Source organism: Sus scrofa, chromosome 15, assembly GCF_054392235.1.
Source record: "Sus scrofa isolate SSC_HxYL_T2T_F1_AM1 chromosome 15, Sscrofa_HxYL_maternal_Yorkshire_Landrace_v2.0, whole genome shotgun sequence".
Classification (NCBI taxonomy): Eukaryota; Metazoa; Chordata; class Mammalia; order Artiodactyla; family Suidae; genus Sus; species Sus scrofa.
In genome coordinates, this window is record NC_139397.1 from 85,811,377 (window position 1) to 85,835,085 (window position 23,709).

Below are 23,709 nucleotides of genomic sequence, written 5' to 3' on the forward strand. Positions count from 1 at the left end.
ACTGAAGAAATATGAAGGACCACAGTTTTAAAGCTATTTAATATTTATTTAGAAAAAAAGACATGAAAATAAGTAGTAAAGGAATTCCATAATAACTTTGTATTTTATGGAACTAGGTAGTAGACTAGGTACTGCAGGACACAATGCAGTACCTAGAAGCTTGGCATTTGGGGAGAACTTGAAGATCATCAAGTTCAATTTCAGAACATGAGCTGCTCCGACCACATTGTGGGCAATAGTTTGTCCAGCTTCTAAATTTTTTCAGGCACAGAAGGCTCACTGAGTTCTAGGGTAGCCCATGACAACAACAGTTAGAAAGTTCTTACTTATGCTGGATTATTCCTTCTGTTAATTGTCAGATATATACTCACTGTCTTACAGAAGAAGAAATGTTATGGCCTGACTGGTGGCTGGCCTCACTGCTGCCCTTTGTCATGGGGTTGTTTTTGGCTCTGAGGCCACAGCATTCATGATGAACTTACTTCAGTTTGTGTATGACGACTGAGTACATATACTTGTCCTTATGGGATATGTCTTTGGAAGGCAGAGATGCTCACCACTATATCACCAACACAATATGTCTTTGGATACTATCTAGATAGACAGAAAGAATGATAAAAAGTTAACTGCCTTCTGAAACAAGAGTCTATCATTTAAAAGGGATTTTGCATCCAATGAAGTTGCTTGGAAGAAAAGGCTATAGCTGAATTACAGCTTTTTTTTTTTCCTGCATGCATAGCATATGGAAGTTCCTGGGCCAGCTGCTATCTACGCCACAGCTGTGGCAATGCTGGGTCCTTAATCTGCTGTGCCACAGTGGAAACTCCACGTTCACACTTTTTTTTTTTTAATTATGAGAGAAATAAAAACACATTCCTTATTTTAAAAATGAAAAGAAAGTTATTGTCTACTGGAAAAAGCTAGGAGGAACTCTCAGAGAAGGAGGCATTTGGGCAAAAATCATAAGTGCTGCTAGAATTTAGGGAGATGGAGAAACGTGGGGAGGGTAGAATTCTCATTCCCTTAGAGTTATACTTTCATTTATTTATGTATTTATTTATTTATGGCCACACCCATAGCATTTGGAAGTTCCTGGGCCAGGCATTGAACCTGTACCATACTAGTAACCAGAGCTGCAGCAGTGACAACACAGGATACTTACGAGTCACCAGGGAACTTCCTAGAGTTACACTTTCTAATTGTTAATTTGTTTTTGTTTTTCTATTTTTAGGACTGCACTGGCAGCATATGGAGGTTCCTAGGCGAGAGGTTGAATTGGAGCTATTGCTGCTGGCCTATGCCACAGCCACAACAACGCCAGATCCCAGCCACATCTGTAACCTATGCCACAGCTTGCCACACCACTAGATCCTTAACCCGCTGAACAAGGCCAGGGATCGAACCTGTGTTCTCATGGATAATAGTCAAATTCATTTCTGCTGAGCCATGATGGAACTCCTCTAATTGTTGAATTGGATATTCTAAGGAATGCCCCAGCGTTAGGGGATGTCTCTATTTTTAAAACAAGTAGAGCAATCAACAATATGTCAGATACCATGTATCATTTATACATTTGAGAAAAGGAGTGGACTTTTCAGATTCCCCACTCTTATAAAGCAGATGATTATCCACCCACTATAGGTGGGCCTGCTGTAATCTAATTCTAAAAGGCCAGCTTTATCGAGAGTGCAAAGGAAATAGGCAGATAGCTGTTATTTGGAGAATAGTACAGGAGTTGAGGTAAAAAATTACAATGGCTAGAAATACACAATAGGGGCCTTTGGGAGCACAGCTCTAAGTCATGAGTGTTTCTTGGGAAACCACAGATGGAGCTAGTCCTTCTGTTACTCATTTGGATGGAACAGCTGCTATTTATGACATGAACCCATGCAAGGCAGAAGTCTTCTGAGCTTCTGTTTTTATGGAGAGTGAAGTCATTGAAAGTGCAATTCAGAATATCAATGACAGAGTACACATATGTAAGGAAATGGAAAAATATGGATGTGCTGACAACTTCCACCTGAACCCTTTGTAGGATGAGAATTGCATTTGTGTTGAAAATAATATAATGACAAGTTATGGGGTAAAGTGGAAAACAGGTCTTCTAGAGCCTTTGGGATGCTGGGACCTCACTGAGGATGTCAGAGAGAACTATCTGCTTGTTAATATGGAGAAAGTGGAAAATAAGGGGTAAAGGAGGAACTTAGGAGGTGAAGCCTAAAGTTGGTTGAAGGCCATGCTCCAGGATGTGACCCCTCCTCCTAAGCACTCTAAATTTTTAAAAGGTGGAAAAACAATACAATATACATACAATGCTTGATAGGAAGAGATTTTATGGGAATTATTGAAGGAAATGTGTTTTACATCTGGAGTATGGAGTTTTTCAGACACAGAGCAAAAGAACACAGGTTTACAGTAGCACAGAGAAGCAGGAGAAAGTAAGTCAGAATACTTTATCAAAATTATGGAATAGGCTCTTGAATATGGAATGGGGTTTAAGATCAAGTTTAACCATTTCACTTGAGGGTAAGGTGTCCTTAGCTGGCATTTAGGTTATACATTTAGAATCATCTGTTCCAAGGAAAATTTCCACCTGAAGCTAATATTTAAAAAATTTCTTAATCTATTGTTTAGAATGTCTACTTTGAAAGGTTAGATTGTCCTCTAATAGGCAGCATCTGTGTTTGTACAATTGAGTAGCCCCTTCTATAAAAATAGGGTTTCCTAAGCCCTATTTTTCTAAATGTTTAAAGTTAATTTCCTTTCTTGTCTAGTCTTACAGCTTTTAAAACAAATCTACATTAGTTTTGAAATGCTTTGAAACACAGAGCACATAAAACCCTAGTTCATATCACTCAACTTGCAGTTTGTCTATGTCTCGCACATGGAGAAACAACAGTTACAAGGTGTAACTTAGAAATTTAAGACTTTACAAAAATGCAAAATTGTGTAAGAAAAGTCAGAAGTCACTCAAAGGCTGCTGTTCTGGGATACAATAATCTTTCTTTTTTTCTTAGAAGATGCTTTACCATTTTTTTTCTCCCAGAATCTAAAGACTTAAAGAACAATACTGTTACTAGAGGGACCAGACTGTAAGAAGACTGGATTGGATTCATTTTTCTGGAATTGGCTGTATTGTCCTCTGGCAAAACAAAATTTAAAAATAATAAATACGCAGCCACCAATGTGCCTTGGAAATAAAATTTTTCAGTCTTTCAAATTTTATTTTTTATTTTTTAATTTTTTTGTCTTTTTAGAGCCACACCCGCGGCATATGGAGGTTCCCAAGCTAGGGGTCTAATTGGAGCTGTTGCCGCTGGCGTACACCACAGCCACAGCAACGCCAGATCTGAGCTGTGTCTGTGACCTACACCACAGCTCAGGGCAATGCCGGATCCTTAACTCACTGATCAAGGCCAGGGATCGAACCTGTAACCTCATGGTTCCTAGTCAGATTCGTTTCCACTGTGCCAAGACAGGAACTCCAGTCTTTCAAATTTTAAACTGCAAACTCATGTTGCCTGGGGTGTTTTTCTTAAGTTGTTGCCTGCATGTTCCCAAACCATCTCTTCATTTCAGTGTTCTATCAAATTACTGAGCTGTCTATTGAGATTAAACACACTGATAATTGTATCTGAACCATAAACATATTCTGTTTTAAAATTTTGACTTTTTTAAGAAATAGTATTAAATGAGGTAGTTAATGTAAGTTTTCCTGGTAAATTATAAATTTTAGTTAAATACATGTAAATTATGTAAATTCAAGCCAATAAATATTTATCAAGCATCTTGAATGAGTAAGATATATGAGTAAACACTGGCAAAAGTAAAACTGAATATGACATAGTCTTAGATCTCAGAGAGCTAATAATTAAGAAAAGGACAAGTAAATTTTTATTTAGCAGTCAAAAAAGTAAAAAGATATGTGCTGATTGGTATGCATTTAAAGAGTCCCTTTAAGAATATTTCAAACAATTTCTCTAAAGGTTCTATGTATAATAAACCAAGAAACTCAATTATCTAAATCAGCTTGTTGGATGAATGAAACTCAATTATCTAAATCAGCTTGTTGCATCACATTAACCTGCTACTTAATGACAACCATTATAGCTGGAAAAATCCAACAAAAGAATACATATGGCTGTTGGTATAATCAGCCATCTTCCCTAACACACCATGTATCTTACTTCGAAAACTCGTCTTTACTACATTCAAGGCACTGTGCCATGGGCAATGAAGAATAAAAAGAGGCTTAAAACACACTGTCCTCAAAGAGCTTTTAGTCTGGTTGGCTGGACATGGTTTCTTCATATAACAAAACTGTAAGAATTATGGATGAGGAAGAACTAACTTGAACCTAGAGAGTCAGGGATGGCACAGAGAGAAGATTGAAAGATTGACAGACTTTTGATGGAGGTAAGGGAGGAGAGTTTGGATATTTCACATGAGAGAATGGCAAGATTTCAAAGGCAATGGCAAAAGGGACAGCAATTTTAGTGTAAAGCAATATTTTAGTTATGTTAAAAAAAAAAGCTTCCTTCCTGCAGTCATGGGAAATGAGGCCAGAATGACATGTTGAGGCCATATTATAAAATCTTTGAATACAGATCATGGAGTTTGTGCTTTGTCCTATAAGTATAAGAGTCTCATGGAAAGATTTTGAGCAAGCATTTGGTGATATCAAAGCAACAATTTAATAAGAGGATTCTTGGAGTGATGCACAAATCTTCTTGAAGGGAGGAGAGCCTGAAGGCAGAAAGCTCAGGTACAAGGCCATGGTAGTAGTCTGGGTGTGAGTTGGTAAGGGCCAGAATCAAGTAGGTGTCAGGAATGAAGGGCAGACTAAATCTGTATATGCCTTTTATTTATTTATTTTTAGTGAAACATTTAGCATATCACTCTAAATGAACAATTATAATAAACATTTTAAAGCTAAATTTACTGATAGTCTTCATTGTCAATGAGAAAACATTACTGGAGTGATTATTGAAGTGTCTTGTAAAAGATAGCTACATGAGTTCTTTATCTGCATGGTGTTATTATGAGTATAACTGAGTTTTATTTGTGTTCGAATAAGGTTTTTTCCACGTGAGACAATATTGAGTTTAACCAAACTCATTTAGAAAAACTTGACATACTTTTGAGGAACCGTGTCCTCCTTCTCATAAGAGCTCTGAAGCTCACACAGTCTTCCCTGAATGCATCTAGGTTCCAAACCAGACTTTCAGCTTAACCACAGCAGCTGTGCTGACTTTAGACCATAATCTGTTTTCTTCTTCCCCCCCACCCCCAGCTCGGTGTCATTACTCTTCACTAATCTTACTGTCTTGGTTTCTCTTCTCCCCTCGGTAAGCTTCTCCAAGTGACTTTTCAAAGAGACAAAGGATAAGTACATTTAACGTGCCAATAGCTCTCCTCCTGGCTCCACTCTGTTTCTACCCTGACTCCAATGTGGTATTTCTGCACCTTGCTTTAATTTTGCTCAGGCTCTAAACAGACAGCCCCATCCAGCATCTCTCTTATGTCCAACTTCCATCCTTAGTCAAATGTGATCTTCGAATCAACAGCAGCTGCATCACTTTTCAAAAAATGCAAATTCTCAGGCCTTACCCCAGAGTACTGAACCAGAAACTCTGCAGATGGGGCCCAGTGATCTGTGTTTTACAAGGCCTCCAATGATTCCGACCCAAGTTGGTATCTACTCTGTTATCCTGGCAAATTCCTTATAAACTTTTGAGAATAATTACAAATTCTTAAAGAAGCTTATCTGATTGGTATAGCTAATTATTACCTCTACTAAAGTCATTTAAGCATTTATGGCTACCTTACCTGAAGGTTCCTGGCTGATCCATGCTTGAGAATGCCTGGTAGCTACCTGGTTCTGTTGGTGGCCAGCTCTACTAAAAAACAGACTAGCACCGCTTCCCTGAGAAGATTGGAAAAGATAAACCAGAAGGCCTGCTCTGTCCAATGAACTAACTTTTAATTAAGTAGACGTGTGCAGCATGATTCCAGCGGAGAACAAATTGGGATTTTCCTAGTTGGAAACCTGGATTTCAGATCCTTTTAGGAAAGACAAGAGGCAACAATTATTGCTTGGCACCACTGAAGCCAGTCAGAGGCAAGGCAGTCTACCTGTTCTGGTATTTGAAGATGGTCCAAGTCAGGGTTGAGATAAAAGATCCTATTATAAGTGACATGCACAAGGATACAATTTGTGAGTTATGCAGATGCCATCCAATCTATTTCCTTAAAGGAAATGTATTGCTAGATGTCTGTAGTAGTGTGTAAAAATACTATTCCCTCCCCTCTTTTTTAAATTAAGAACTTTATAGGGTAAAATGTAGAGACAACTTCAAAAACTGGATTAAATATTCAATTTGCTTTGTTAGGGGCAAGAAGTAGCAGGGGAGGAATGAGTTTCAGTGGTAATCTCATTAAATTGAGGCAGGAAATAGATGGAGGTAGTCCTTGAAGTTCTTCATGTTGGCAAAATAAACAGATAAGTATTCTTATGAAATAGATATGAGTTTCTAACATTTTATTCTATCATAAGTTAAAAGATGTGGATAATCCTTTTGAAAGATGTTGGTAACAACTGGGTCCAAGGCAATCTTGTTCTACAGTTGATCTGGAAAATACACACACACACAAACACACACACACACACACACACACACACAAGCAAAACCAGAGCAAATATTTATTCAGCATTAATGCAGCACTTGGTTCCTACCCGGAGCTTTTCACCTATTTGATTCAAGGTTAGCGTATCTGAAGCAATACCAGAAGTGCAAGATAATAGAAGGTTAAGTATTAAATTACGTTATCCTTGACGTACTTCTCTTTATAAACCCTTGGAAATCTCATTTCTCATGACTTTATCTAACAAATATGTAGGTCAGTGTTTCTCCATCCTGAGTAATGCAGGGATGAACTGCTGCAAAAGTTTCTTACCCACCCTCAGTAGGGAATAAAAGTATTTTTATTATTACTTTACCAAAACATGTATTGATCTAAAAATGGACACAAATCACTTAACCTTATGATCCTTAACTAACTATAAAAAACAACTCTACAAATCAAATACAGAAAAGCTATATAGCCAATAGAATTTAAATTAATTCAGTAGCATGGATGATATTTTGCTGAAGCAAATACTACCACTCAAAGTCTGAGCATAGTCTTGCCAGTTAAGGTGCAGCCTCCTTTGTTTTCAATAGGCCTTTCTTATTATGAGTCACATAACGACTCAGCTCTTTATTCAAACTGCTATGAAACTATGCCTTATACACTTCCTGTGGGATTTTTTTTTTTTTTTTTTGCCTGTGATTTGTTTACATCAGTTCTGCATGTGATATTTTCTCTCTATTTGACAATAATTAATACAGCACTATGGATTGTCAACTCGACTGAAATACAAATGAAAAGGTGAGAAATGAAATCTTGGGTGATACTTGATTTAAAGGAGCCATCTAGATGGTCCCATCTTTTCTTGTTACTTTTAAAAGACTGTCATAGCTATGAAAACATGAAATTCTTATTACAAGACATTAAAAACTCCTCATTCAAAACTGAGGCCCGCTGTGGAAGAAACAGCTGCGCCTCCCAGATCCCCTGTGAGGAAGCATTAGTGTCCCGGCCACCTGCAGACCACCTCCAACTCTCAGTTCCCCTATGGTTTGCTCAGCTGCAAAGAGCTGCCCACATTTAAGGACTGATGGAGGCAGTGGATTTAAAACTTGGCTATTTCACTTGAACCACGACAACTCTGATGGGCCACGTAAACTCCACACTCCTTGTGGACTTGGCTGAGGCTTTATCAGCCTGCATTTCAGTTCCATTTCACCCATCTCATTCTGCTTTCCCTCTCTCTCCTGTTAGTTATAATCCCTAATAAATACTCCACAGGCCAACCTCCATCTTAAAGTCTGCTTCTGGAGAATCTAGTCAACATAAGCTCCCAAGAATCTCTCTGAGGACCCTCTGGAGTAGTGAGACTGCTTCTTTTGTAGCCCTGATTCTCAAGATTCCAGTCTGAAAGTTCAGCTTCAAGTCCTTTATTCCTGCCAGCACTTCACATTCAATAGGTCCAAAGCTGATGCCTAACTGATCTCTTGAGCTTGAGCCTCAGAACAACTTGTGGTTTTTCCCTGTTTTATAATTTATTTAATAGCACTACCATCATATTCCCACAGGATAAAAACTTAAGAGGTAATTTTGATTCTTCACACTCCTTGCTCTGTACACTCAGTCTATTATTCATGCTTCATAACATGGGAAGGACTTTACTCATTTCTCCAGGGATTCACTTCCTTCTAAATAAGGGATGCTGATAAAATTATAATGGAGAGCCTCACTTTGCTCTTGGGATATGTAGTTTCTGTAATAGTTCTGAGTTTTCCTTCCCTTTGATTCCGTAGACTTTAAAAGACAAAAGAAATGTATTTTTCCCATAAAGGACACATACACAAAATTCCAACCCACGATCATCTACTTATTTTAGAGCACAAGATATAACCTATAGCTCACATATTAAGTAAGAGAATAATGCTTTGAGAGGATGGAAGCACTTTTCCATCTGCATTTAAGATTAGTGCAGACAGTCATCAAAACAAAACATTTATTTTGTCCCAGTTTAAGATATAATATATTCAATTTCCTTTTCCTTTTTATCTTTCATACTGTACTAAAGAGTAAAGAAAACCAAGTCTTGATAAATGTCAAAGGGATAATTTTTATAATATAGAGATTAAAACATATGAATGTTATGTGTTTAGAAGTCTATGAAAAATACATATTTCTTAAAGCAGTTCAACTCATTGAAAGATACTGATGTTTAAAATTGAAAGTTGTGTTGTCAGTTGAAAATGAGAAATTGAGATGTTTGTGAGGGAGAAATTGTCAGAAAAGCAGTAGAACATTTCCTGCCCATGGGTGCAGTCTTGAGGATTTGTAATGGCCATGACGAATCCCACAACCATCACCACAGCACCAATGGGAAGCATGACACAGGACATAATCTTATCTGAGTGCGTCCTTGGTTCTTCAGACAGTTTCAGATAACAGGCTGATGGGATGATAAAAATTAGGGGAGCTGCGCAGAGCACACCCTGCGTAATGAAAACAAGAAACAAGATAATGTTATCAAATGGAGCATTCCTTGGACAGTTTTTAAAAAGCATTTACAAAATGCATTTGTTGTCACACATGCTAAAAGTTTCATAGCTGCAGTTAAATCAAACGAAGAAAAATAATTCCAAGAAAGACTTAGGAACAAGTTTTTACCTTACTGATGGTATATTTACACATGAGAAAATAAAATAATAGTATATCAGACTTAAGAAATATTAATCAGAAAACAATATAGAAAATAGAGTGGATGGTAAGACTGACTTGGCGAACTCTTAACATTGCCCATATTTTCAGTTGCATCGTATTTATTTACTCTGCGTTTCAAACTGCTGTGTCTACTATGTCATTCAAATCTGAGATGTCTGTCAGCTGTGTACAAAGAGGACGGTTAGGAGGTGAATATAGGGCACGCATCATATTGTTCTTTAAGTTTATGTGTAAATCAGTGCCTGTCTGTATGAGAAAGGAAAACTTTAACCCTGAGGGTACTTAGCATGAAATAGCATTTCTAAATCCTCTTTCAAATAAAACTAAGCACATTAATTACCCTAGAAAATTGACAGCAGAACTAAATAACTATGACTCATTCAACTTCCCCCACACTAGCTTATGGATAAATCCAACCTGAGGGGGAATGTCAGATTGAAAATCATGGGGAGTAGTGTTGTCTATTATAAAAAGACCAAGAGTTACTGACTTCAAAGGAAATAGACATTCCTCTTGAGGAAGCCATATCTGCACTAGTAACTTTGCAAATACAGTAAGGTTAAAATTTAATGTATTTAAGGTGATATATTTTTTAATCATGTTAGATATTAATTATGTATTAAACAAAACATAACCCATATTATTAACAAAATACATTAAATACAATTCTATAAAAAATTCTAACAAAATTTTTTTAAAACAGATACTCAATAACAAATATGATATGGTTTAGAATTAAAAGGAAGCTTTATATGAAACACATGTTTTCCAAATTTGAAAAAATTATTCTGGAAATTGGTAAATATATAGAAAGAATAGTATAATGAAATCCTATACACTATCGCCTATGGTTTGAAAGCATTTGACACTTTATTTTGGTAACTGTGCCCAGAGAAAAATCATAGAAAGCTTATTTTGAAAGTGGATGATGTTAAAAAAAAACAATTATGCCTTTAAAATAGTCTTAGAGTTGCCATGTGGCTCAGCAGAAACGCATCCGACTAGGATCCATGAGGATGCAGGTTCCACCCTGGGGCTTGCTCAGTGGGTTAAGGATCCTGTGTTGCCGTGAGCTGTGGTGTAGGTCGCAGACACAGCTTAGATCCCTCCTTGTGGTGGCTCTGGCATAGGCCAGCGGCTACAGCTCCGATTCGACCCCTAGCCTGGGAACTTCCATTTGCTGTGGGTACAGCACTAAGATGCGAAAAACAAACAAACAAAAAGCAAATAAACAAACGGAGTTCCGTCGTGGCGCAGTGGTTAACGAATCCGACTATCCGACTAGGAACCATGAGGTTGCGGGTTCGGTCCCTGCCCTTGCTCAGTGGGTTAATGATCCGGCGTTGCCGTGAGCTGTGGTGTAGGTTGCAGACGCGGCTGGGATCCCGCGTTGCTGTGGCTCTGGTGTAGGCCAGTGGCTACGGCTCCGATTGGACCCCTAGCCTGGGAACCTCCATATGCCGCGGGAGCAGCCCAAGAAACAGCAAAAAGACAAAAAAATAAAAAAATAAATAAAATAAAATATTTAAAAAAAATAAAATAAAATAGTCTTAAAAGTTTTCTCAGTATCCCCATTTACTGTGTTTTATACTAAGTACTATTCTCAAACCAGAAATATATAACCATGATTTTAAAAATATAATTTTTTAAAATTTTTTGCAAAGCCCCAAAAGTCTGGAGAAGTGTCAGTTAAGGGGTGGCATTATGAAGTCAAATAGACAGGTGGTATCTAAAAATCTGGGGAAGAATAGGAGGGCCCGCACTTCATGGAAACTATTTCTATAGTCAAGAGTCATAGGAATGAGAAAATACCAAGATGTGCCATATTCTAATTTAAAATATATAGATAATATAATTTTGCTATTAATAGCACCTGAACACCTATAAAAGTTCATAGGATATAAAGGATTAGTATTCATATGGCCAGAATCAAATAAATCATGGATTCCTTAGGCTCCATCATGACACTTGAAACTGACAATGTTTTTTGTTTTGTTTTGTTTTGTTTTTTGCTTTTTAGGGCCACACCTGCAGCATATGGAAGTTCCCGGGCTAGGGGTCGAATTGGAGCTCCATCTGCCAGCCTACACCACAGCCACAGCAATACGGGATCCAAGCCATGTCTGCAACCTACACCACAGCTCACAGCAACCCACTGAGCGAGAGATCAAACCCTTATCCTCAAGGATCCTAGTTGGGTTTGTTAACTGCTGAGCCATGAAGGGAACTCCCTGAAATGTTTTTTAAGTTATAAAAAAACTTTAGAACTCAAGCTGTGCTTATAATTATTATCTTTTGATTTCTAGGAACTAATTTTTGAAATACACACATACTTGTGTGCGCGCACGCGCATGCGTGTGTGTGGGGGGGTGTCTCTTCAAAGGAACAAACATGTGAAGCTACTTATCTGGAACTGTCGAGTGTGAAAGTGCTATCAGGATGAAAACTGCCACCAGCTGCTGCTAAGAAGCTGTCATCAGTCAGCATTTTGGGACTCTTCCAAACCTAACTTGCTGGGCAGTGCAAAGCAATGGGTGTTCTGTTTATGCCACAATTCTTAAGAGTTGAGAAAGTAGCAATTAGTGGGAAAACTGTATAGCTGCTGTTTGTACTGGACGATGTCCAGCTGAGTATCTTGTCTAGATAGTGGTTACTTTCTTAATATTTGAAAGCTCTGTCTTGCTACAGATTGTTGTTAGGACCCAAGATCATCAGTAAAATGACAGAACAGTTCCATCTGTTCTATTCCCTATAAATTAGTCCAGCTGATTTGATTTATCTATTATAGCCTTACCTGAGGATACACCACTGGCTTTGGGATCATTTTTGAAATTTCTTGATAGGACATAAATACCGTAACTGTTTATAAAATGGACAATGAAATATAGCCTTCTTTATAATGGCGGGGCAGCACTAATCTTTGATAATAACACTTTTGAAGCCAAGGCATTTTATGGTTTTGCAGGAAGAAATAATAGAAGGTGTTAAGAAGATTTTTAGTGGTAGTGCAGTTTGGAAAAGTATCCGAATTCTCCTACCCGAACAGAAAACACTCATTAGATGCAAGGAAGCTGAAAACTAAATAAAAGAATACACGTCTTTAAAATTTCTACTTTGTAATCAGTTTGGACTCATGTAATGTGTTCCTGTAACTTAAAAAGAAATCTAGCTCAGAGGTCTTTGACAGCTTGGACTATGGCTTGCTCAATGTGTGTACCCTTTCTGGGTAACTGGTTTGCTTTCTTCCTTCTGCTGTTAAATTGCACACAGTGATTGTTGGGCTGGTTACTCTGCCACAGACACATGAAGCTTCATCTTTTTTCTTTATACTACTGCAAGTAAAAATCTGGAGGGCTCAATTACTGTAGATGCCTCTCTTCTCTAATAGCAACATCGCTACTGAGATGCTAAATTCTTATTACCAAGAATGGAATTTTATTTTATTTGTTTCTAAAATAAATCCTTTAAAATCAAGGGTGAATTTGCCTTGGAAAATATGTCATTGTTGTCTACTGCCATGAAAATAATGAAGGGAAGCTTAAGTTTTAAATGGGGTTTTGCTTTTTATTAAATAACTAATATAACCCTGAACAATTTATTCTACATTATTTCAGTTATACTAAGTAACAGCATTTCCTTAACTTTGGAAATTGAAGGCCTGATTCTATTACACAGCTCATCTGTAAAGATCCTTACTCAGTGATGACTCAGAAGCCACGATAAAAAAAATTGCTTAAGTACTACAATTATGAACTAAGTTAAAAGTTATTGGCTAAAAATTATGAACTTAGATGAAAAACTTTTAATTTCATCTCTTGGTATTTATTTTAACCCATTATTAGATACATACAATCCATACATATTATGGGTTATGCTTAATCTCACTTACAGGTAAACTCAATGCATAGATATTTAACTTAAAAAATGGGGAGAAAAAATGGATAGAGAAATGACATAATTTAAAGTCTTACACTTAGGAAACCTCATACTAGTATAATGATTAAAAATATGGGCTATAGGTTTTGGAAACCTGTGTTCATCTTTTGATTCTACCGCTTAAAACTAGTGTGACCTATTTAAGTGTCCATTAACAGATGAATGGATAAAGAAGGTGTGGTATGCTGGTATGTGCTTGTGTGAGTGCATGCATATGCGTGCACATACACACACAAACACACACACCCTGGAATATTTCTCTTTTTTTTTGGCCATGCTTCTGGCATGTGGATGTTCCTAGGCCAGAGAATGAACATGCACTACAGTAGGGAACCAAGCTGCTGCAGTGACATCACTTGATCCTTAATGCACTGTGCCTCAGAAGATTTCCCAGAATATTACTCAGCCAAAAATAAGAATAAAATTCTGCCATTTGCAACAATGTAGATGGACCAAGAGAACATTATGATCAGTGAAATAAGTCAGAGAATGACAAATACTGTATGTTATCACTTACATGTGGAATCTAAAAAATAAAACAAAATAAAATAGTGAATATAGCAAAAAAGAAAGAGACACAGATATAAGAGAACAAACTAGTGGTTACCAGTAGGGAGTTAGGGGGAATGAAGGGGCAGGAGGGGGAAGGGGATGGAGAGGTAGAAATTACCATGTATAAAATGAATAAGTTACAAGGATGTATTTTACAGCATAGAGAAATATAGCCTTTCTGTTACAATAACTTTAGAATGGAATATAATCTATAAAAATATTGAATCACAAAGTTGTATACCTGGAAGAAATATAATATTGTAAATCAACTATAATTCAATTAAAAAAACTAGTGTGACGTATTTAGCTGCTCTAATCACTCTGTGCCTCAGTTTCTTCATCTTTAAAATTAATACAGATTAAGGAAGATAATGCCTGCAAAACACTTGGCACAGAGTAAATACATGTTAGCTCACATTGTTGCTTGGAGGTGGAACAGCACATGCTTTAGTTACTTCTAAAGTGTTTCAGGATCTAGTTGTGTTACTGACAGAAATGATGCTTAAACTGGCTTCATTAAATATGACAAATGCCCACACAACAGAGTTGAATAAAGACCTGAATATGATATTGTGCATACTAAAAGATTTTGTTAATTGGAAAAATATACACTCATGTGGTCTGGAAGAGAATGGAGAGCTTTAGATTTTATTCCTACAAAGTGCTTTAAGACTAGTATGATTGAGTTATTAGATCACGGCAGTTTAGCACTATAATTTTTTTTTTTCTCTTTAGGACCACAGTTACAGCACATGCAAGTTCCTAGGCTAGGGGTCAAATAGGAGCTGCAGCTGCTGGCCTGCACCACAGCCACAGCAATGACAGATCTGAGCCTTATCTGTAAACTGTGTCCTGGCTTGCAGCAATGCCAGATCCTTAACCCACCGACTGAGGCTAGGGATCAAACCCACATTCCTCATTGATATTAGCTGGGGTCTTAACCTGCTGATCCACAAATGGGAACCCCCTCTAATTTTTTTTTCATGAATGTTTATATAACCAGGTTTTTTAAAATTCTAAGGATCTAGAATCATATTTTAAAAATTTTAAAAATAGTCCTCCAAGCCAGCCAGCTCAGATTTTGACTTTATAACAAATATTCACCAAATAGTATTATTTGATGACTTGACAATCCCAGAATCCATTAACCACAAAAGAATTCCAATGTAGGTACAACGGGGAATATTTAATATGATTACGTGCTTATAATTTTATTATGGAAGTGTTGGGGAAATTCAAAATTAACAGAAACTAATGGTCAAATTCACAAAAACATATTCTTGGATATTCCTTTGTGGTACAGTGGGTTAAGGATCTTGCGTTGCTGTAGCTGTGGTGCAGGTCACAAATGCAGTGCAGTTTGATCCCTGGCCCAGGAACTTCCATATGCATGAGTGCAGCCAAAAACTTCAAAAAATACAGCATTCCTGAAAAAGATAAGCAATATGTGTATGCTTGGTTAACTTAAAGGGAGCAAAAAATTGTCAGGCTATCAAAATAGTGAATGGTAAGGCAGTTGATAAACATGTTCTGTCACATCACAATCCTACAGTTTTCAAACAAACATTCAAACTCAAATGAGACAAAACAAGAATTAACAGAGATGGGAATCATGCTTATCATCTCTTCAGTGTAATTAAAGGATTACCATTACTGTCAACACCAACAATTTTTTGGTAACACTTAATTTCCCAGTGTTACACTAAAGAATGTCTCTTATGTCCAAGAGCATTTGAAGAAATCAGTCCTCAACTGTGTTCCCAAGGGGCATCACCACACAGTAATTTGAGCACTATAAGCTTAGCACTGTGCTATATACTGTGGAGGATGGAGAAGGCAGCTGAGTATCATTCTTATCTTCAAACAATTCATACTTTGGTAAGGAAGGCAAGCTTATGGATAGTCCAAACAATACATGATACAAGGTAATGCATAAATCAAGTTAGTGCATTAAGATAGCAGTGATCCATTTGCAAAGTAGATTAAGGTTGGAATATGAAATGATTTTGAGTGAAACTTCTAGCCCTTGGCCTGTGCAAAATTAGGAACTAGTTACCTTTAATAATTTTCCATCTCTCCTGTGAGCTTTCTTTCCATTGCTGGTGGAATAGATATTTCCAGAGTCGCTTGTGGTTTGAAGGCCTACTACCTACTTTCCACATACTCTGAACACACTTCCCAATAGGGTGTACCTGACTGAATCTCCCATTGGCTTTGTGTGGAACTTCAAATTCAAATGGTACCTGGAGGGAACAGTGCCTTGGGCACTGACAATAATACCTTCACCTTCCCCTTAACTCTCAACGGAGTGTAAATGATGACTTGGGATCCTATCTGTAAAAGCCTACCCTCCCTGTGGTGCATGATTAATAAATGCTAAGTGGTGCGTTTCTGAGTAGAAATTCCATAAGGATTGTAGAAGGGAAGATTAAAGACTCTATAAAGTCGTAGATTCTCTTCTATTCATGTTTTACCAAATGATACCATTAGCTTATTTCCACGAAATAGAATGGAGTCATTCTTTTTGGGGGGGGAGTGACATTTTAAAATATAAATATAGTTAACATACAATATTACATTAGCTTCAGGAATACTACATAGTAATTTGCCATTTATATGTGTTACAAAATGATCACCATGATAAGTCTAGGGACCATCTGTCCCAGAGCAAAGTTATTACAACATTATTGATCATATTCCTTATGCTGTACATTACATACACATGGCTTATTTATTTTATAATTGGGGGTTTGTACCTCTTAGTCTCCTTGACGTACTTCATCTCCCCCCCCACCCCTCCAGCAAACACTCATTTGTTCTATGAATCTGTTTTCATTTTAATTTTTTAAACTTTTTTAGATTCTACATATAAGTAAGATAACACACTATTTGTCTTTGTCTGACTTATTTCTCTTAGCATAATACCCTCGGGGTCCAACCATGTTGCTGCAAATGGAAGGATTTCATTTTTTTTCATGCCTGAGTGGTATTCCATTGTGTATACACACCACATCTTCTTTATCCATTATCCTCAATGGACACAAATTATTTCCTTGTCTTGGGTACTGTAAATAATTTTGCAATGAACTTCAGGGTACATATATATTTTCAAATTAGTGTTTAATTTTCTTTAGATAAATACCTAGAAGAGGAATTGCTGAATCCCAGGAAGTCATTCCTGATTTGTCCCTCCATCCCCCTGTCCTCCCAATTGAATCAGTTACCAAATTCTGTCAATCTTTTCTCAAAAGTGTCTTTTAGAAGTCCACACACATCATTTTCTGTTTATCACTGCCTATACAGCAGCTGAAAATTTAAGTTTATTTGTGAGATATTAAGCTCCATGAAAGCATGGATCCTTTCTAATTTACTCCCATCCTTGTATCTCTATTGTGTGACATATAGTACAATTGACCCTTGAATAAAATGGGTGTTAGGGGGCTTCTGAGCCATTGAAAATCCATGTATAACTTATAGTTGGCTCCCTACACACTCAGTTCATCCATATCTGCAAATTCAACCAACTGAAGATCAAATAGTACATATTTATTGAAAAAAATCTGTGTATAAGTGGACCTGTGAAGTTCAAATCTGTGTTGTTCAAGGGTCAATTGTAATTATTCAATATATCTGATCAACAAATAAAGTTATAAGTTGCACTCGATTTTAAATCTTTATAAGATTTGGACAGAAATTAAAGGAAAATAATAAAATACAGAAAAAGGATAAAAGAAAGAATTAATATGTCTTACTTATAGGTCAAAAATAAGATTAACTAGAGCTGAAGGTAGATTTTGGAAAGTAAATGGTAAATAACTTTCCATAGTAGGCATGGAGTCAGATTACAGAGGCAATAGAGTTTGTGCTTGTTGGTAGGAAAGTGGAGATTTTTAAAGCAGGATAGCAATAAACTGGAAGCAGAACTTAAATATGTGCAAGTTGAAGCAAAATGCCAGTATTAATTCAGATGTGATATGGTAAGGACCCAGATCTGGGAGGTAACAATAGAGAATATAAGGGAAAGGTCTAGGGAGAGAAAAAAAATATTTTAAAGAAAAAGAACATGTACCAGGAAAAGTGAATGTGTGGTATGGATATAACTCTCTTCTTCACATATTTTAATGACTAGTTCTAGACCTATATTCACTCTGTAAAAGAATTTCCAGATCCATTTAATTTATAGTTATTTTCAGTAATACCTATGTACTATAGAAAATAAAACATGAAAAAAGTGCTTTAAACCAGTATCTCAAACTCAGCACTACTGACATTTTGCTTTGGATAATTTTTTGTGGTAGGGGTTACCCTGTCCATTGTGGGATGTTTAGACACATCCTTCTCCTCTACCCATTCACTAGCACCAGCTTACCCAGTTGTGACAACCCCAAATGTCTTTAGACATTGCTAAATGTCCCATGGGGGTGGAGAGGGAAGGGAAATATTTCCCTCACTGGAGAACCACTGCTCTAAAAAATATAGTCTTATAAAGTACATAATGTTATCATTATAAATATTGCATATTTTCATTCCACTTTAGAAAGTGACATATTTATTAAGGAAAAAAACACATCTGATTTTAAATGTAATTATTTTATTATTATTATTATTTTGTTTTGGCCACGCCAGCAGCATATGGAAGTTCCCAGGCTAGGGATTGAACCTGCGCCACAGCAGCAACCAAGCCGCTGCAGTGACAGCATCGGATCTTTAAACAACTGTGCTATGAGAGAATCCCTGTAAACGTTTTAAGACATTTTTAAAATGAAAGGAGTAAATCTTTAAATGTACTTACATTGAGCTCTAAAACTATTCCAAGGCAATCAACCAGCAATGACACAAGTGTGGCTACAGTAATGATAGCCACTGTTATGATAATGTGGAGAACTGATGAAAGATTCCCACTGAAAAACACATTGGCAATTACCTGCCAAATATAAACAGATTATTTAGAAAGTGATTCTCAGAGTTTGCAGAACTTATTAAAAGAGTATTTTATATTTTAGTAATTAGGACTGTATAAAATACTACCAACAAGGCAATCAATCAAATCTTAAGCCATATGAATGAATGTTCTAACTTTTCCAAAGTATTTACACATAGACACACACACACATATCAATAACAAGTATTTCTGTTCAACTATTAGGCAGTAGATTACTTTATAGACTCAGAACATGGCATACTAATGTGTGAAAAAATATATTTCTCAAGTGTAAGAAAGACCTTGGGAAGTTACCTTATCTTATAAGGTTACCACTAACACAAATTACAGATGCTGTTTAGATTATTTCAATAACTTTTTTTTTTTTTTTGTCTTTTTGCCTTTTCCAGGGCTGTTCCCGCAGCATATGGAGGTTCCCAGGCTAGGGGTCTAATCAGAGCTGTAGCCGCCAGCCTACGCCAGAGCCACAGTAACTTGGGATCCGAGCCACGTCTGCCACCCGCACCACAGCTCATGGCAACGCCGGATCCTTAACCCACTGAACAAGGCCAGGGATCAAACCTCCAACTTCATGGTTCCTAGTTGGATTCGTTAACCACTGAGCCATGACGGGAACTCCTTGAATAACTTCTAAGAAAGGAGTTATCATAATATATTTTAATACTAATGGATATGTAATATTCTTTATTAATAGGAAATTAATTTCATATATCTAAATCCTATTTCATATAAGCTAAGTATTTTATCTTGCCATTCCTCAATAAAAATGGAGAAGAATTGATTATCATTTTCCATTGATACTCAGACTAGGTACCTATTTAATGTGTTCCACACAGTGTTATGGTTTGCTAGGAGAAAAGGTCTGGGAGATGATTCCTATTCTCAAGAATTAACATCCTAATTGAAGAGATCCAACCAATCTAATGAGACAGTGATCAATTTTTGACAGAAGAAAAAAGAGCAAATTTAAAATTAGAAGGTGATTTAGGTATCTAGATCTGTCTCCCTGAGAGTAATCAGCTTTGCAGCATTCCTGAAATGTACTCATCCTACCTTGGTTTGATGCAGAGCTTGAAACATGGGTGTGATTTAGAGAAGATCTATAGACGGAGGAAACTGAAAAAGAGCAAAGAGATAAGAACAGAAAAGGTAACTATCGGAGACAAGGAGGCGATAGCTTGATATGGTGGAACCATGAGACAAGAACTGGAAATGGTAGGAGAAGTTCAGATGCTGGAGGATCTCAGTGTAGCCAACTCCCCAACCTGTGATAAGTAACATTCCTAAATGAGTAACATTCCCCCATCCAGTGGATATACCATAACTCTGTGAATAATTTAATGGAGATACTAATCACTTTTACTCATTTGTGGTTTTACAATTGGTAATGTCCTTCCCAGTATTATCTCATTTAAAGTTCATACCTATAGATGACTCTAAGATAGGACTGTAATAGTGGAAAATCACTTAGTGTGGCAGGCTAGTGAAAGATATTTACTAGGGATAAACAGGCTTTATGCCATCCTTGTACATGGCTGGCTACTTTACCTTTGAATAGAAATGACTTTGATTATCCTGGGAGTTCCTGTAATGGCTCAGCAGTTAAAGAACCCAACTAGTATCCATGAAAACATGAGGTCGATCCCTGGCCTTGCTCAGTGGGTTAAGGATCTGGCATTGCCATGAGCTGTGGTGTAGGTTGCAGACACATTTCGGATCTGGCATTGCTGTTGTGGCATAGGCCAACAGGTGTAGCTCTGATTCAACCCCTAGCCTAGGAACTTCCATATACCAAAGGCACAGCCCTAAAAAGACAAAAAAATTAAAAAAATAAAAAAATGAAAAAAAGAAAAATGACTTTGATTACCTTTATGCCAAGTGTTTATTGTGTTATTGTGTGTGTGTGCGTGTGTGTGCGCGCTGGCTCACAGAAAAGAGAGAAAGGAAAAGGAAGTGAATGGGTGAGGTATATACAAAGTTCCTCTATCTAGTTCTAGCATAGCAGAAATCTTGATTCACTTCATCTTCCTGTCATGATAGCTAGAAAGGAAACACAAGTTCTAAGTACTGAAGGCATAAGCTGTGCAGGTGGAATGACTCAGACCATAAGCAGTTCACCAGAAACCACAGGAGAATGTACCATCTGTTATTGCTGATCTAGAAATCAGATTTGAACCTAAAGTACTGGGCAGAAGCTAAAATAAAACCATTTCCTGCATCCCACAGCCAGCAAAATTTTTAGGGGATCTTAGATTTTCAAAATGTTGATGAAGTTCAGTCTACTTCTCCCTGTGTTCAAGAGGAGAGTTAGCCTGTGAGTTATACATTTGTAAGGCAAGTCCTAATGGTAAAGGATATGCATAGGGCAGAACATGTCCTTATTCCTTTTCCCTATGCAGTTCCTTATGCCCAGAATTGGCATGAGGTAAGCACTAGTCTGCCTCTAGAAGCTTGCCCATTAGTTAGTGTATTTGAAGCGCTATAGGCATTTTGCCTCACACATTAGACCCATTGATATGGTGCACTGTGTAAACTGCCTCTAGGAGTAGATCCTAAGACTAAGCCTTTTCAGTGTGATTCCTGAAAGAACCACTATGAAACAGGATCATATTTTTCTGCTAACTGGTACAGTGGATTTTTAGCTTATTGCATAAGATATTCCTGACAAGCCATGTTATCCAATTTTACACAAAAAGAATTAGTTCTCTTTTCAGTCTTCCTTCACAAATCCAGGTGGACTTTGTAAGTGAAATATATCTACATATAGACACAGATACAAACAAGTAATATACTCTCTATCCTTTTATATAGAATTTATTTATATGAACATAAACATGTATAAAACATAAATAAATATAGATGAAATATATCTGTAAACTATGGTTTAAGTTGAATTTTGGTTTCTTGTGAAAAATCAGATATATTAGTTTTTTAAAAACAATAAAACTGATCAGAATCTGTCCTATGATGTCTTGAATACATGCTGAATTATAAAACATCTTAGCAAAAAGACAATTTTGTAAAACATGCTTTAAACCTTAGTACTTAATTTCTTTGTAAGAATGCTTTTTTAAAAAATCTTGGTTTGACTTTATTAAAGGCTGGCATTCAGTTTGGAATGCAGTTGAATAAATATTTATACTTATGTAAATATAAACTTAACTACCAAACACTATTCTCAAATCCACTCTTGAAAAAATATCTTGTAAACATCTGAATATAAATTTATCTTTAAACTCATTAAAAGAGAAATTTTTATAAATTACATTACTTGTGCACCTAGAAATTTGCAAAATCAAATTATTTATAAATATTCCTAAGTTAATGTAGTAGAGAGATCACCTATGTAAAGTGTTGGAAAGAAACTGTGCTTACCTCTCTAGTCACAAAGCATTCAATCGGGTATGTCAAAATGACAGTGATGCCATAACAAAACCTTCCAAATGTCACCAGGTCATCATTTCTACAATAATTTTCAAATAAGTCTCCTAGGAAAATAATGTAAAATAGATTTATTTAATAGGTACTGGGTCTTTGGGATAAATAATTAACACACGTTCCGCTTGAAAGTGAATTCATCACTAAAAGTTTTTCTCTTACTCTCATTGTTTGTTTTTAATTGAGTAGCCTAAAATTTGTATCGACTTCTGAAAAATGCTTTATCCATTGTCTTCTTACTCACACCAGAATCAACTCCTTAAATTCTTGTGCACTGGTTTTATAATCTTGCTTCTGGTCTTTGTTTCTGGTAAGCAAGTGATTTCATTATTAAAAAAAAAAAAAAAAGTCTGTTAAAATAAACAAATTTCCTTTTGAAATGTTATTCTTAGATCAAGGACAATCCTGAAAGGAAGAGTAGACTAGTACATGTGGGGAGTAGAATTTCCTGTATATCATGCTATAGAGTTTAATTATAAACTCAGTACCACAGCAAGGAATCCCAAATATATCTTCTGTACTATCTGATGAACCCAAGTGTAAATGCACTAATTCAGAACTGTGAAGATACGGTTATTTCACAGGCAAAGTATTGTATTTAATTAGTTCCAACTAAATGATGGACCATATATATATATACCTTGAGCCAATTTTTATTTAGAGACTGTATTTTCTTAGACACTTATGAGGAAATACAGGGATCTAATGACGATACAGACATCATTCAGCCAAAATTTCCCAGTATAGAAACAAAGAATACTTGAGATTGTTTATTTCCTAAATGTAACATGCTAACATCTTAAAAATGGTGGTCACATTTTTCAATTAAACTGAATAGAAAATAAAATAAAAGTTACACACTACTGCACTGTTTGGAAAGGAAGCAAAAAAAATAATACTTCTGTACTTTTTTTCATTAAAAGACTAAACAACCTGCCTCTTTCCAAGACTTATTTTAAGTGATTCTTTTCCCCTCCCCCTATTAATTGGAATAAATTTTCATTATTTTCTAGTGTCTCTTCTGGGCAGGAGATTAAACCACAAAACAGTAGTGGTAGAGAACTGCTTCAAGGTTGATCAAAAGGGTTCCAACATTGAGAAAAAAGGACTGAAGCTCCCTGTTCACTAACCTCCACTAAAAATGTCTTGAAAATCTTCAAAAGTTACTGGGAAATTCAAGAACAATCTAGAGTTCTTACTGACTCACAAACTGGAATTTATGTAATGAAAGGGAAAAGAAGCATGCAGTTTGCATAAGCAAAATTAGATTTGCCTAAGGGAAAATAGCCTGAAGAAACAAAGTCAACTTATTCTAGCTTGAATCTAAATGTATTTTAGGGAATTATAGCTAGGAAAAAATAATAAGACAACCAAAACCAAAACCAACCTGTCAGCTTTGTTATATAAAGACTTAATTATATTTGAACAATTACTACTGATAAAAACACCAGGAAGGTGTGACTAAGAAAAAGGGTTTATGTCTTACAGAAAAAGTATTT

At 36.4% G+C, this 23,709-nt stretch overlaps 1 protein-coding gene and 1 pseudogene across 12 annotated transcripts in view; one reads left to right on the forward strand and one right to left on the reverse strand.

Annotated features, from left to right (window-relative positions):
• Positions 1-469: 469 nt before the first annotated feature.
• On the forward strand, positions 470-703 carry LOC146395958 (NADH dehydrogenase [ubiquinone] 1 beta subcomplex subunit 1 pseudogene; annotated as a pseudogene).
• Positions 704-8,044: 7,341 nt separating this feature from the next.
• The window catches only part of SLC38A11 (solute carrier family 38 member 11), a 144,548-nt gene continuing 128,883 nt past the window's right edge, over positions 8,045-23,709 (reverse strand). For 11 of the 12 annotated variants that reach the window (XM_084999371.1, XM_084999369.1, XM_084999365.1 and 8 more), the window contains 3 exons: positions 22,148-22,260; positions 18,623-18,754; positions 8,045-9,113 (listed from right to left, as the gene is read on the reverse strand). In XM_084999371.1, coding sequence (XP_084855497.1) covers positions 8,820-9,113; positions 18,623-18,754; positions 22,148-22,260 — 539 coding nt within the window. In that variant the 3' untranslated portion in view covers positions 8,045-8,819. Of the gene's footprint in view, positions 9,114-18,622; positions 18,755-19,825; positions 19,889-22,147; positions 22,261-23,709 lie in introns of all 12 variants that reach the window. The other variant, XR_014829490.1, reaches the window with a different exon arrangement.